This window comes from Watersipora subatra, chromosome 3, assembly GCF_963576615.1.
Source record: "Watersipora subatra chromosome 3, tzWatSuba1.1, whole genome shotgun sequence".
In the NCBI taxonomy this organism is placed as follows: domain Eukaryota; kingdom Metazoa; phylum Bryozoa; class Gymnolaemata; order Cheilostomatida; family Watersiporidae; genus Watersipora; species Watersipora subatra.
This window is the reverse complement of record NC_088710.1, coordinates 13,781,004-13,796,781: the sequence shown is the minus strand read 5'-3', so window position 1 is coordinate 13,796,781 and position 15,778 is coordinate 13,781,004. Positions and strand designations below refer to the sequence as shown.

At 35.9% G+C, this 15,778-nt stretch overlaps 1 protein-coding gene across 2 annotated transcripts in view; it reads left to right on the top strand.

Moving 5' to 3' along the window:
- LOC137391815 (H(+)/Cl(-) exchange transporter 7-like) overlaps positions 1-15,778 on the top strand; it is a 35,620-nt gene that overhangs the window by 1,401 nt on the left and 18,441 nt on the right. For both annotated transcript variants that reach the window (XM_068078351.1, XM_068078350.1), the window contains exons 2-7: positions 5,689-5,906; positions 7,621-7,776; positions 8,915-8,980; positions 11,925-12,057; positions 13,051-13,166; positions 15,104-15,247. In XM_068078351.1, the coding sequence (XP_067934452.1) occupies positions 5,778-5,906; positions 7,621-7,776; positions 8,915-8,980; positions 11,925-12,057; positions 13,051-13,166; positions 15,104-15,247 (744 nt within the window). In that variant the 5' untranslated portion in view covers positions 5,689-5,777. The remainder of the gene's footprint in view (positions 1-5,688; positions 5,907-7,620; positions 7,777-8,914; positions 8,981-11,924; positions 12,058-13,050; positions 13,167-15,103; positions 15,248-15,778) is intronic.

Sequence of the window (15,778 nt, the reverse complement as noted above, 5' to 3'; positions counted from 1 at the left end):
TTAAAATTTGACTCAATAACGACTCTAAAATCAGTATAATTATGGAAGATACTGTTAATCTCTTTGAGGTCGTAACGATTTTTATTGTGTCCCTTCTGTGGATACCGTGCAAATACAATTCTATTTTGTAGAATGCAAATGCCACTTTTTACGATTTTCAAGACATTTTATCATGCTTGTTTGAAATTTTACTTTTAAAGGTTTTTTTGTGTGCTGCTTTTAAAGATCCTTGCCTTTGTAAAATTATTAGTATTGGTTTCAGTATGCATTATCTCACTGCTATAGGCTAGATATGGCACTAAATGACTTGACTATAAGATTAATAAATCTAATAATTGGCAAATATTCTACCAACAGCTATGCTACTCTCTAACTTATTTGTCACCATGCATACTTAAAGGTTGACTTGCAACAAAATTCACATTACAGTTATTTGGTATCAAAAGATTCGCCATGTCTTACTCTGTTGTGTAGTAGGTGCCAAATATGTGGGAATGTGATTAAAAGCTCTTAAAAGCTCAAAAACGAACAGAAAATCACAGCGACACGAGACCGCCCTAGTTTGGATTCGTTTTTCAAAACGGCTAAAATGTGACGTATGTGTGGGAGATGGTTTATGTTTACACTTTCATGCATCTTATTCGTCGAACTATTTTCACAAATATACTTCACGCTTGCGATAAAAATCATGTCTATTGTTCTTACGCGTCTGTTTTATCGGCATCGTAATGCTGCAACTTTGAGCACTGATATCTCAAAACATAGCATAAAAATATGTTTAATTTTTTAAACTTAGCTTGAACGATTGCATATCATCCTCAGATAAAAATTATGAGCCTTTTAGTCCGCTATGATGGTCGAAAAATGCTGTAGAAGTTGTTCGCGCCATATGGCGGGAATTGTAAGTCACATGATCAGATAATGTTAGTTTCAGTTCATGTTTGATCTATCGCAAATAACAGATACGCTTTCTCGTATTAAACTTGTTAATTTCAATTCGTCATAATCTCTAACGCGCCACATCGTGTTTGTGCAGCTGGCAAGCTGAGAAGCACCTTTTTTCTTAGCCAAGCGCAGAGAAAAGACCAGACCTTCACCGGGCGTGGAGCAACTGGGTGAAGCTGGATGTGACAAACTTTATTTATTCGCCTGCTTACTCTTACCTTTGTTTTCGCCATTTCAAAGACGACATGTTTTCTAACCTGTTTGCATACTCCACATGCCACCAACCCACGTGAGTAATTTATTTTATGAACCACTTGTATTAGTAGTAGTAACTCGGGTTATTTTCTAGTATTCTCCTAATACTACTGTATTAATCTATATTTAATATTACAATATTAATGTCATTTAATTGTAATATGATATTATTAGTATTTTATCTTTTTAATTACGTGTATTATTCTTATTATAATTACAAAACTAATTCATACTGCATATCTATCTGTAAAACGTAATATATTAATCTATAATTGATAAAGCAATGTTGTAAGTTTCACGATTAATTTCGCCAAATTTCTTATCCCCACTCACTTATAGATATGTTATACAAAATAGTTATTGTCATTTTTTGGTATCATCGTTAATAGCATATTAATATTATTAGATGATTATTATTAGTATTAGATGATGAAGAGTTTGTGCCAACCACTGAAGGCTAGGAAGAGTTTGAGCGCTATGTTGGCCAGCGTCAAACGTTCTCCAATTACATGTCAGATAGAGCTGAACTTAACCAAACTTGACAAAATATAAAGAATATCCATAGAGTTATTACTCACATTTTTATGTTTACAATATCATGGATTCTGATAAGGTTTTGTAAAATCTGTGTCATGATTGCATGGCTATAAATTTATTCTTTTTCTGATCAAGCAAATATGATATAATAACAGGAAATGATGTTGTACAAATCTTATTGCAAGTCAACTATTGTGTTGTGATTTCAGACCCGAATCCTCCTTCAAAGTGGAGAAAATAATAGTAAGTGTGACAGCACTCCAGCGACTATTTCACTGCCACGCCTGCGCCCTCTCTGCTCATTCACGATGGTGCGAGAAGGCGGATGGATAGAGTTCAAGGTTACATGTGCCTTCTGTCACCAATCGTACACTTGGGAAACAACTGCCAGGGTGAACAGAGCTCACGTCATCAACCCCCTGCTGGCAGCTGCATCACTCTTTTCTGGCGGATGCCTTACGCAGAGCCTCCGTTTTCTGTCACTCCTGAACATCGCGATACCAAGCCACAGCGTTTGCCTCTACCAACAAAGAGAATACTTACATGGTGTGAGTGTTAATATTTACCCATAAACTTGGAAAATGTGAGTAAAAGCTTGGCAAACTAATTGAATAACGACATTTAGAAACCATTTTTTTCTTGAAATGAAAATATGTCATTTTTCAAGCGAAGTATATTATAATTTAAAATTCTAATTCTTCATCATAATATAGCACAAAAAGGGGGAAGAGGATTCTACATTCTTAGACTAATGATAATGATACAAATTAATCTTGTATAATGAAGTTTTACAATATTTTACAGTGTATTGCTGAGCAGTACACCCTGCATAACGGGGGATTGATGGCAGCAATCGATTGGGAGCTTGATTTGGCAGATGACGGTAAATGCGATAGTCCGGGGCATTGCGTACTATACGGGGCCTACACTATGATGGAGCAGAGCTGCGGTTTAATAGTCAGCAGCCATCTTGTCAAGGTGAAACTTTGACAGTTTTTACTTCACAGCCTTACAAAAACCCAAATTTTTTAGTAGTTATCAATACATAAACATGAAGTTGCTGATCTAGCTAAATAATTCATTCAAATAATGTGAAAGTGATTGTTGGTCGTAACTTTCTTTACTTTGCAGTCAACGGAGACCACCAGCTCTAACGCCATGGAGCTGGAAGGCTTCAAGCGATGCCAGTCCGATCTAATTTCCCACGGCCTGAGAGTGAGGTCCATTACAACGAATGTTGTTACAAAGGTTGTGTGCATACCGCAAGCTTGTGTTTTGGCTTATGCCGCAAATTCGTCGCGGTGAGCGGCGGCCTCTACCTGCCTGCTTGTGTCTAAGATTCGGGTTCTTTTCCCACCAACGGATGATGAAGAAGAGTTTGCAGACTTGCAAACAAGATTTGCGGCATAAACCAAAACACAAGATCGCGGTATGCACACAACCTTTTCCGAGCATTTGGCGATGGCTCTCCAAATGGGAATAGATTATCTACCAAAACAATTATTGAAAAACAATAATTGCTGATCATCAAAATAATCTCGATCTTTATATAATAAAATCATAAAACTAATAAACTCTAAACTCTCTACTCTCTCTCTAATAAACTCCCTCTCTCTCTCTCTAACTCTCTCTCTTGAAGTGTACAAGCCAAATATAACAATTCTCCTTGTGTTCCACGAGTTCAGAATATGTGTGTTCAACCGATGCATTAAATGTGTAACACAAGAATTGTAGATAATGCATGACACATTAGCATAGCTTTGGTGTTATTGGCATTAAATAAAAATCCAACTCACTATGATATCGCAGGTAATTATTCCACCCCAACTCAAGGGGTGCAGGCGCCACAAGTTCGTCCACACCAGGATGCATACACAGGCATTCATGCTCCCCGCGGTCATGGAGACGATGCGCAAACTCAGCATCATGGCAGCACAAACATTCAGGAAGAGATGGCATGTCTTGACAGCGCTTGCAGACACACCACTTTGTAGCCGGTGGTATTAGCTCCTAAAGAAATGAACAGATATGTCTATGCAACCATAGCTAATACATCAGGTCGATGTTATCCAACAGTATATCAGTGTAGCACTAGATTTAAATATTAAAATTGTTAATGTTGTCATTCGAGAAAAATCTGTAATTATTTTTTCGCAATATGAAGCAATAATTATCATCATTAAAATCATATACATGTATATAATAATAATATTCGTTCTATCACTCTCAAGCTAAAACTATTACTACTAGCTAGTTTGGCACATAAGAGCTGGCTAGTGGCGGTGCTTACTTCCTGGGAGATTTGATTCTGTTGAGGATCTTCTTCGGATAGAGCGTCAGGCTCGAAACGCCAGGGTCCTAACTCTTCAGAATTTGATATTTTTTATGATCGCAACTCGGACATGTAGTAACACGTATGTTGAATAGTCGAACGAAATGGCCAAGCTGAAACTGTAAAGTAGCGAGCATCTATATTTGATACGGAGTCTTAGGTAAAACCCGAAGTGTTTGTCATAAACTATTGCTACGATAAGTTTGATATTGAGCTTTGTATTGGCCTTTCAATTCATGCGAGAACATCACGTGACAAGACAATAACCAAAATCCGCGGATACCTCATCGAAATCAAGAAATTCCAATCTACGGCGGCTTTTTGTTTTTGAGCTTTTAAGAGCTTTTAATCACATTTCCACATATTTGGCACCTACCACACAACAGAGTAAGACATGGCGACTCTTTTGATACCAAATAACTGTAATGTGAATTTTGTTGCAAGTCAACCTTTAATGCTCAGTATTGGTTCAAATCCTTTGACCTTTTATGGTTTTACTCAAATAACTTGCCTTAAATTTAGTTTATTGGCTTCACTTCACTTAAAACAACTGTTTTCCAAATTTACTGCTAGTACAGTCAAACCTCAACATACGAAATTAATATGTTCTTGTATTTGCTTCATATGTCACGACAATCAGTGTTGCAGTAAGGATTACTATCAAAATACGTTGTCTTTCATGTGCCTCATCATTCAACTTAAAAAATTAATGTCACATACCTCACGTAACTACATGTACATGTAGCAATAACACAAATTTCATCATATAAAACTATATATATAGTTTTATATGATGAAATTTGTTATATCTATCTAGGTTATATAACCTAAATGTGGAAAACTAGATTGTACATAGGAAGCTATATTAATAAGTAATGATCAATAAAATGAGATATTGATTGTTACATTATCTTTAGGATATAGAAATATGAATTGTGGTTTAGCCTTGGCATTACAGAAAATGATGTTGGGTAGGTAGAGGTTGCAATAGAGATACGGAGCTAGTCTAGTTTAGGCTTTTCTGAAAGTAAATAAATTAATATAGTTAATTTATATCTTTGTTTTTATAGTTGATTGTTTTAAAATTTATTTTAACGGCCACAGCCGACCTCTCCTTTTAATTGCTTTCAGCTTTCTTTTTTCGTTTCATTTTCCTGCTCACGGGAACTATTAAATGGCTGTAGAGCTTTTTTAAAGAATTCATTCAACGATGTCTACTTAGTTTTCTATTATTTATTTGAAATTCTAAGAGATCTATGTCTTTTTCCTTTTCCACAACTTCTATCATTTGCAATTGGCTATCAATAATTTTTTTTATAAAAAATGGTGGATATGAAACATTGTTCATTATTATTCTAGCACTGTAGAACCAAACTATCCGAAGGAGGTATACAAATCTGCAATGTTTTGTGATACTTTGGTCAGCATATGTAAGGGTTTAATTTGTATGTCAAAACAAAGTAATTGCTCATTTCACCCTTATGACACAAAGTTGGTAAATCAAGGTAATCGGAAGACGAAGTTTGACAATGCATTGATAAAATTACGTGCTTCTATTTTGTAAGGTTTAAAATCAAGTCTCTATAACCAGATCTCTGAATCAATATGCGTTTTTGTAGAAGCAGATAAAAGATTCTGTGAAGTAAAAGGCGGGTTTTACAGTTTAGTCACGCATGCCGAGTTGTACATTTGGACACGCATTTGGACTATGGCCAGTGAGGAGACAGAGCGGGCACCACTTTTAAGTCAACCCTCGGATCTCGACTACAGGACCAATCTGCCACGGTTTGCTACACGGTTTGGCAGCACTCGTTACAGGCCTCATGCGGTCTCACAGGTAGATAGTTTATAAAGGATCTCATTGAGGTGTCGCACGATTACATACATGTGGGTTACATGCTGTTTCAATGAGGTCAACAGAAACCTCGGCTCAACTTGAACTTAAATATGCTGATAGCTGGAGATGGAGTATTGTAATCTTAAGATAAGAAATGTTACGTCGATGTTGGATAACTAAAGAGTTGTTGATATATGATGCAAGTACAGGTGGTTCATATCATAGTCATATGTAAAGCAGAGAGTTTAGTGAAGTTTAGTTATAACAAGCTCAAAGTCTACTTTAAATACAGTGGAATAAAGCTTAATAAAATAACCCCAATTAGTTAGCTGTTGCAGAGGTTCACTTTCGGCTGGTGCTGTCATCAGAGTTGTATGTACGTCTTTAGTAGTGGAACTAAATTTGGTCAATCTCGTACTTCTACATGTTCTTGTTTTTTCAAGGTTGAAAAAGTCATGATTTTTTGGGTGAAAAAAATTGGAAAAAAATAAGAATGTTGGTTTTTTCGATTTAGTTAATTTTTATTATTTTTTGATAAATTGAATTTTTTTCTCTCATTTGTGCTCATGCAAATTGTCTGTGTATTGCACATGTATCAGAATGTTGGTGAACCCACTTTTCAGTATTAGTGACATAGTTAGTTTGGCAAATATTTATATTTCTTGCATTAAACTATCATATAAAATTATAATGTGCAAACTACATGTATGTGGAGTAGAGCTACTAGCAGTTTCACATAGAGTATGAATGAGAGCCAAAGACATAAAAAGACACTATGAAATATTCAAGCACATTTTTCCTCGGTGTGATCAATGCTTTTGATCATGTAAAACATAAATACCAGTTTGCCGGTTTTGTATGAACAAAACCAGAAGTGGAGAATATTTTTTGATGCTTTCATCAGAGCCCATTGCAGTAAAGAGTTTGCTGTCATAATGTAATTTATTAAACAGAGTAGTGAGGAAAAACTGTACCAGTTGCAGTTGCTACCTCACAATTAATGCTGCTTTGAAGTTCATACTGAATAAACTTATAGCTCCTAACTTCTAACATCCTTCTGTAGCATTGTACTACACATGCACTCAATTATCTCCATCACACTTGCTGATACATGACAGTGGAGTGTTTACAGATTTGTTACTCACATCAAAACAAGATTGTTTGTCAAGAAACAATGATTTTGCAAAATTATGAAAAAATAAAATAAATTGTGATTTGTCTTGACAAAATCATGATTTGAGTCAACACTTTAAATCGTTTGGTTGTTTATTGACACACCATATTTTTTACGTACAGTTTTTATAATATAGTGTTTTTGAAGGTTTTTTAGATTACATCAGATATCCACCTGTGAATGATACTATTCCTTAGAAAATGACTCCTTGCTGTTATCATGATCTGATATCTTGTTTGTTCAATTTGATAGCCACGCATCAATAACATAAATGTTTGCTTATTATTACAGACTTCCTTACACTTTTTTGTAAGTTAGCCTTGCTTCACCGCTATTATATATTGCGCTAACATTGTGTGAGGATTCACCTTTCTGTTCATAAATTGCTTGATAGTCTGCACCGCAGTGTTATCAAAACATAAAACACAGCTACACAAACCAAGCCGGACTAACTTCTCAGTACCCATTGAGTTGTTATATTTGCTGGCACACACTTATCTCTTCTAGTTTGATGTATATAGTTTTATACTGTTTCTTCAGAATGGAACGGTCGCTGCCGATCTGCAGGCGATGGAAGATGATGCCAACATAATAAATGAGCATCGAGAGACCTACATAGAGGATCCAGAAGCTACCTCAGCCGCTAAAGAGTATACAAGGATACAGGAAGACATGCTGCTCAATGTAAAATATAAGGTAGGAATTCCGTCTCTAAAGGCACCCTCACACGAGGTGATTTGGAGATGCTGATACTCATGCAATAAAAGTTCCTGCAAAAATACCAATGTAGGCCTAATTTGCAATGTAGCAATGGTATGTGAGATTTAGCATGTGTCTAGTAAAGACAAAACTTCAACTAACATTTAATTTTGCTAACTTTACAGGTATTGCAGGAGCAATATACATGTATATTGCAGGAGCAATATACATGTATATTGCAATATACATGTATATTGCAGGAGCAATATACATGTATATTGCAGGAGCAATATACATGTATATTGCAATATACATGTATATTGCAGTAGCAATATACATGTATATTGCTACTGCAATATACATGTGTATTTTAATGCTAAATCTCACTTTATTGCTGTCTTACCACCCTTTACTAATAGGTGGATGATTTGTGGAATCAGATAACTGCTCACAGCAACCAATCAGTTTAATCTTATTTTTAGTATCTGCATGCAGGAAGTAGCCTTCGATTTCAAGTTCATGTTTGTCATAGTTGTCTGGGCCTATGATAAGTTCAAGGCTTTTTATACTATGGTTTAGTAGATCATTGTATGTGTGCATAGATGAAAATTGTGTTTACTCTATGTCTTCAAGCACCTTCTACTGCTAGTGCTACTACTATGGCTATGATGCCATAAGCTCCATCAGGGTCCACTTTGATATTTAGTTCCTTGAAAAGTCTCACAATAGGAATGTCAAAGATGTGTTCACATTTGTGAAGGAATTATTACTCAGGATGCTTGTAAACACGGGTATTGCACACCATGTTATCAGCTAGTTAATCACTTCTAATGCGTATATGCTGGCATCTTTGATCGAGATATGGCATTGAAAAACATCATTGCATAGTGAAAAAGGTTAAGTTATTTTCTCCTGACAAAAATGCTAAAAAAATTCTACATACTCCATCACTGAACTTAGACCTATGCTTACCAGCATTTAATAATGATGGAGAAACCAGCTTATTCTGCAGTTTTTTCTGGTTTTGTGTCTGTCTAGTGATAAAGAACATTTAGCTACTTGCGTGATCTGCGCATGTGTGACTGTCAGTCGGTTTTGTTGTAGAGTCTAGACTATGATCCTTGTTTTGTTGTAGAGTCTAGACTATGATCCTTGTGAGAATGAGATCTTCTTAAAAGAGGAAGCACCTAAAGGTTTCTCAGTATGTATTTTTACTTCTGCTCATCTGCATTCCTTTGATTTATGTTGTGCTTCTGAACATTGTCTTAGTACATAGCTACACACGCTGACAAACATAATTTCGATCGATTATCGATATCGTGATCATCAATGGATGTACAACATGTCTTTTACTGATGAACATGGTGGCACAGTAAAAGCTGGCTCATCTGTGATCATCAGCCGAAAGAGTTGATTCCCATGAGACAGAGTTCTGATTCTATATTATATTTATTTAGTTATTATATCTGATACGTTCTTTTGACTGTTGATGATAGTGTCTCGCACAAACAGCTATTTATTGGCAAATATATTATTACATATACGTATAAGGCTTCGGGTGTAAATCAGATCCGTTCACAATTTATATCTGCATAATTCTTTAGCTGAATGTTTATATTATAAATTGAAGTTCATTCTCTTGTTTGGTTCACTTCATGAACCCGAATTCTTACCTTTGTAGTTTGATAATTTTACCATTAGCTTTTTTCTTGACGAAAAATGTAGCAGTTCAGTAGTAGCAGAAACACTTCCTATCACAAAATCTCGATAGTAATAATAATATAATAATACTATAATAAATGAATCTATAATTCACTAAAGGTTCTTCAATAAATAATAATAATGAAATTTCAGTAAGTTTGTCACTGGCTTTTTCTGACTGAGACCCCTTTCTCATTGATCCATCTATTGGCCAATGCAACACGTCGGGAGTTGTGTCATCGTGTGTAGTCGTTGGAGATGACTGCACTACCTGTAGGCTGTTTCCTCAGTGTGTAGCTATCACCTAATTAGGACTCGGTTTTGCATTGTTTTTCCCTGAAAGATTCATACTAACTAAGGGCTGCGACAGTGTGCCACTGCCAGCCTTTTATGGAAATGAGGCTAAGTTAACTAATCAAGTTACTTGACAACTATATAAATAAAAGGCTGCATAAAGTTGAAGAATAAGTTTTCAAATGCCTCATTTGAAAAATTTGATTTTCATTTTGCAATGGTGGCTGGCCAATGTTGCACTTTTTAACTACTGTTCTAAGAAGAATGATGACATGTTTTACTTTAGACTGTTCACTCTGTGAGGCCCCCGTATTTAAAAGTTGTCTACTTTACAATGTCACCATGTTTAAACCGACGCCAATATAGTCATTCGTTTCAATGCGTGTTGGTCACTGCTGTATTTCCTTCTCTAAGTTACTAAAGACACAAACCCAAAGTTTCTTACATCTTTAAGCAACTAATACTGTATTAAATAACTTACTTACATTCTCAAATTTTAGTTGATCTTTTTACGCGAATCAAGTCTTCAATATCCTTTAATATTTTAATAAGCAGACATACCTGGCATTGCCTGGGTGAACAATACAACTTGAATTTTTGAATAACAAACTTCTGTTTGTCATTCTAGTAATATCCAAACAAATAAACAATATATATAAGATAAAAAAATCAAACAGAATTTTAATTCTAACAACATATTTTAATAGAATTAAACTGAGTCAAGAATTAAAAATGCTTTGTTATTGATGCGCCAACTAATCAGGATAGAATTCCCCTTATAGTTATGGAAAGACGTCATAGTTATATAAAAACTGAGTCTGGCTGGTGTCTGACTCAGCATAAAAATATTTAGGTTTGACCAACTTTTGTCAAATTAAATTCTTGTTCAGTGAATACATGCATGATTAAATTTTCCGTCTACTCTCAGCCACTTATATTATGATGAAATCGTAAGACAAGCGTGCTTATTCAGCGTTTACATGAAGCGAATAACTAACTGTATATGATTTGTCTGTAATATACATACAAATCATAATAAAGTTTGACCTCTAATCTTTCACGTTGTACTCCGAGTTTAATTGGCTTTGCTGTATGTTTGCAATGACAAAAATTTTTACTTAGATCAATATTTACTGACATAGGTCGGGTAATTCAACCTTCGTGATGTGAACGTGATGTGAACGTGATGTGAACGTGATGTGAACGTGATGTGAACGTGATGTGAACGTGATGTGAACGTGATGTGAACGTGATGTGAACGTGATGTGAACGATGTATTGCTTAAATTCCTATAAATTTTTTACAGCTTTCAAACTTTGCTGATATGTTACACCTTTATTTTATGATAGACATGTTGACAAAGCTAGGTTTTTCAGTGAAAAACAAGGTAGTTTTCAGTAAAAAAAACTCCAGGTTTTTTAGATAACTGCAAAATATAAGAACATTCGCTTCTGTAAAAACTCCTTTAGTATCTTAAATGCCGCCTAATGCTTGTGAGGTTTTTATGTCAATCAGACCTGATAGGGTGACTGGAACACTCCTAAATCCTGAAGGTAATGTATACCATGATTTTCTCTGATTGGCGAGCGATACCGATATTCGTCTAAAATTTGAGTGTAACTCAGCTTTGAATGTTGATTGGCTAATTTGTTATGGCAGAATTGGAGTAGTAGCAGAGAAGAACACAACTACTCTCTTCTTCTCACAATGCTTTTAGCTGTAGCAAAATGAAGACTACTGACGTAAATCACACTAGCGAATAATTTTTAGATATAAAAACTATTCGCTGGTTAAAAACACTCAGATATAAAAAGGCTGCTTTGCTTGGCGCAAAGCAGCCTTTTTATATCCGAGTGTTTCTGCGGCAGCAAATCTGTTTATAGCATATGGTCTTAAGACATATCTGTAAGGCATGTCTTAGGCATGGTTTATCTTTGCTGGTCATCCCTGGGTTGCAGTCAGTTTACATCATATAGAGTTGTACGCATCACCACCTGTTGCCAGGCAATACATTTATGTGAACTAGCCTTTACAAATATACGATAATTGATTGGCACAGGAAGGTTTTTCTTTTGGGGCGAGCATGCTTTTTGACAATTTGAGAAAATATTATTGACAACTGCGTAAATTCACATCACTGCGCTTTGTAGCACATTCTGAAGCAGCAGGTAGCGAGATGGGGAGTTATGTTCCTTATCGGAGTGCTGACTGGAGCAGTGGCGGGTATCATAGATATCGTCATTGAAGAACTCTGCTCACAAAAGTATATGCTCATCAAAATCTGTATCCTTTTATCTGAGATGATATTCTCTCACTGCTGTGCTAGTTGTCATGCCCTTAAACAATCCTTTATGCGTCTCCTTTATCATGACAATGATGTACACTTGTTTTATATGCTGCATTAACATGTATGTGTTTGCACTGGTAATCTAGCCTTGGGTACAAGGATGTTAAAATAATTAATAGTAGTGGCATTGTTGATGTGTTGGCAAACCTCCAATTGATGATTTATTGGCAACAGTTTTTACCAAAGCACGAGTTATTTGGATTTATGTGAAATCCATCATTTCATTAGCCAGATTCCCTGTAACTTTAGACAGTGAATTGAAAAAGTATACAAATATTTCACTAGATAATACAAGGAAAATCGCTATTTCTACATAATGTAGTTGATCTGCAAGTTTCCGTTATCCGCTAGATGGAAATAATAAAAACTCTCAAGTTAAGTGTATTTTGTTACACAGAAGTTTTTATCGATTGTTTCATGCTTGCGGAAGATATTATTAAATAGAAATTAAATTTTAAGCATTTTCCACACTTCAGTGGTTCCTATTTTGATTTGATTAGACAGGAGTGTGCCACTATAATCTCTTGCGCGGAATTCCTTATCTTTTTTAACAAAGAGCCAGCATTAAACAGCGACATGCAAATGGCCATTGAAACACTTATCACACAGTAACTCAATGTGCACACAACTCCTAATCTACACCATCCACACAATTGAAACATAGTGACAGTGTAAAGTTTTGTCTCTATTAACCATGCCACAAATACCAGTGTCAGCATGTGCATCTAACAGTCAGCATATTATGATAGTCAGTTGCAGATAGGGACTTTGTATGCATCCAGAGCAGGAAGTTCTAATAAACACTTTTGATGGGATTTGTTATCAAAAGCTGCAGTGAGAGCTATGAAAATATTGTCACAATTCTATCCTTGGTGATGCTATGAGTTATTGTATGTAGAGTTTATTCATTCCTTGACAGCCCGTCTCAGATATTGACAGGTGTGTACAGGTGGAGAATGACTGTCTAATAGTGCCACTTTTGCTGTTTTGTGCACTCAATGCTGCCGGAGTGCTCATCGCTGCTTGCCTTGTTGTTTTTGTTTCGGTGAGTGGCAATAAGAGGCTTTTATCATGGTTGCTTTTCTATGCGTGTAGTAATCTTGCTGGAATGTTTGGTCATGTCACATCACGCGGGTTTCAAAGTCTATGCATTTTGCGAGAATGACTATAGGATGGATAACTTTGTTGTACTCAAAGGGAATTTCCTAGTGGAACATGTTTTGTTCCTTCAGCACACTTGGGCACAAGCCATAGCGTAGGTCAAACACAAATGTGATTCAATATCGTTATAGTTATGGAGTCGATTATTCAATCGGCTAAATAAAAAACATCGTCATAGTGTGAACAAAGAACATGTGAACATTACTATCGCGTTACTATTTTTTTACCAAGACTTCAAAAAACTACGTTTAAGATAGCCTAATATTTGTGATGATAACAGATACAATGACGGGTGTATTGATATAGAACCTAAATTTTTAAGTATTTCTTGCTCAGGAAGTCAAGTCTACTTTGTGCTACTGTCTATCGGTATGAGCAATATCATTTCATTACAACAGTGCGGAAGTCTGCTAAGTTTAATATTGTTTTTTCTGTTTACCATAATACTCAAATATTACAAAAACAGTACGTGTAGAATGTCCCATTTAAGCTTCACTATAGGTATGCATGAAAATGACTCATTTTTTCAACTTTAAGCGATATATGCAAATGTGAAGTATTACGTATGAATAGCGAAAATGTGTAGTGAGGACATTCGAGCACACCATCGCAACATAAAGGGTAGATCAAAGAGGGCAAATTTATATTTGGTGCTGACGTATATTGAAGTATAAAATAGCTTATTCTATAAAGTTTGTAAAATTTTCATAAAATTTTCGTTTTATTATTGGTTGTGCACATGCTGTTCATGCTTTTTATGCAACATGTTATGGCTATTACCAATACAATGTTGTAGCACATCTAGCTATTTCGTAACATATGGCTAATGCAGACAGATTGTTAATTCAGACATGTACCTATTGGAAGCTCTTTAAAGCTCATAGGTGCATCTAGCCTGTCTTGACAAGCTGTTGTTTTTGCGTAGTTGTCCCCCCGTCGAGCGGCGAGCAACAACAGCTTGTCACAAGACGTACTGCACCTGATGCATCAGCTGCACTTATAAGGAGTTGTTCTCTTCCGTCTACGCGGCTCGGCTGCGATGTTATTCCGGTCGCTCCATTGGTAATCATAACGGATTTCACGCAAAAATTTATGTAGAAAAATTAAGATAAGAACGTTTAACTGGCGACCCCTCTCTGCAGTAAACTTTATTAGAATTTGAGAACTTAGGCAACAACAGCGACTAAACATGTCTTTAGTTGTGCGCTCAGTAAGTTTTATTTCTATTTTTGTATCAGTCAGTTTTATTTGCTCTTATGGATTTTATTTTGAGTTTATTTTGTTCTTAAATTTTACTAAAGTTTATCACAGAAACTGGTCTTTGGTTAAACGTTGTAATCTTGTTTTTTTTCTACATAAATTTTTGCGTGAAATCCGTTATTATTACCAATGGAGCGACCGACATAACATCGCGGCCAAGCCGCGTAGACGGAAGAGAACAACTCCCTATAAGTGCAGCTGATGCATCAGGTGCAGTATGTCTTGTGACAAGCTGTTGTTGCTCGCCGCTCGACGGGGGGACAACTACGCAAAAACAACAGCTTGTCAAGACAGGCTAAGGTGCATCATGCTTTTGTTTTGTCAAGTTTTAAGATCATTTCATTATTGAGGCATACACAGTCAAACTTTGATTTATTATTGTTAACGGCTGTTGGAATGTTAACAACTACACATTTTATCTGCTGGCTGCGCTATACATGTAGTTCAAAATTAAATGAACGCCAAAGCAAATATTAGTTAATATCAAAGTTTGCATCAAACTACATACACTTCTAATCATATTCAAACTGATAATCCTCATCTTTCATTTTGGTTTTATAGCCATGTGCTGCCGGCAGCGGTATTCCGCAAATAAAATGTTATCTCAATGGAGTGTTAATTCCTGAGGTGGTGAGGATAAAGACTCTAATAGCCAAGGCTGTTGGAGTTATGTTCTCTGTCGTTGGAGGCTTGGCAGTTGGCAAGGTATCCATTTTATTCCTTATATAGCACCTCTTGTCACAGCATATTCACATCCATTAGCTATATGAAGCCATCATGTGTGTCCATCTTATATATTTGTTTACAGTATTTTGATATCCAGAAAAATGGAGATCTTTTAGCCTTTTCTTGTCCTAAAAGCGACTTATAATGCCATAGTGTTTTTAGTGTTTAGAGTTTAAGAGTTTTTTTTAAGTAGACCTCTAGTTCTTTTTGTCAGGTTTTAGTTTTGGTGCTACAGAGGAACTAACATTATCAAGTGGAGAAGATGCTGTTGCCAGTCAAGCTCAGTATATTGTATCAACGTTAGTTGCACTCATGCTGTGTAGATGCACCAGTTTGTTTTACCAAGTTTCCATACACCGATACTGTAGCAACACCTAGTTGCGCTAGTGCCGAAGCGCTATGCTGGGTCGACAAGCAGATGGTGTTTCCACCATCTGCTATGGTGTTTCTATGGTAGAGCGATGGCTATGTGATGTCTTATGTCAAAGTCAAGCAAGATCTATGCGCACG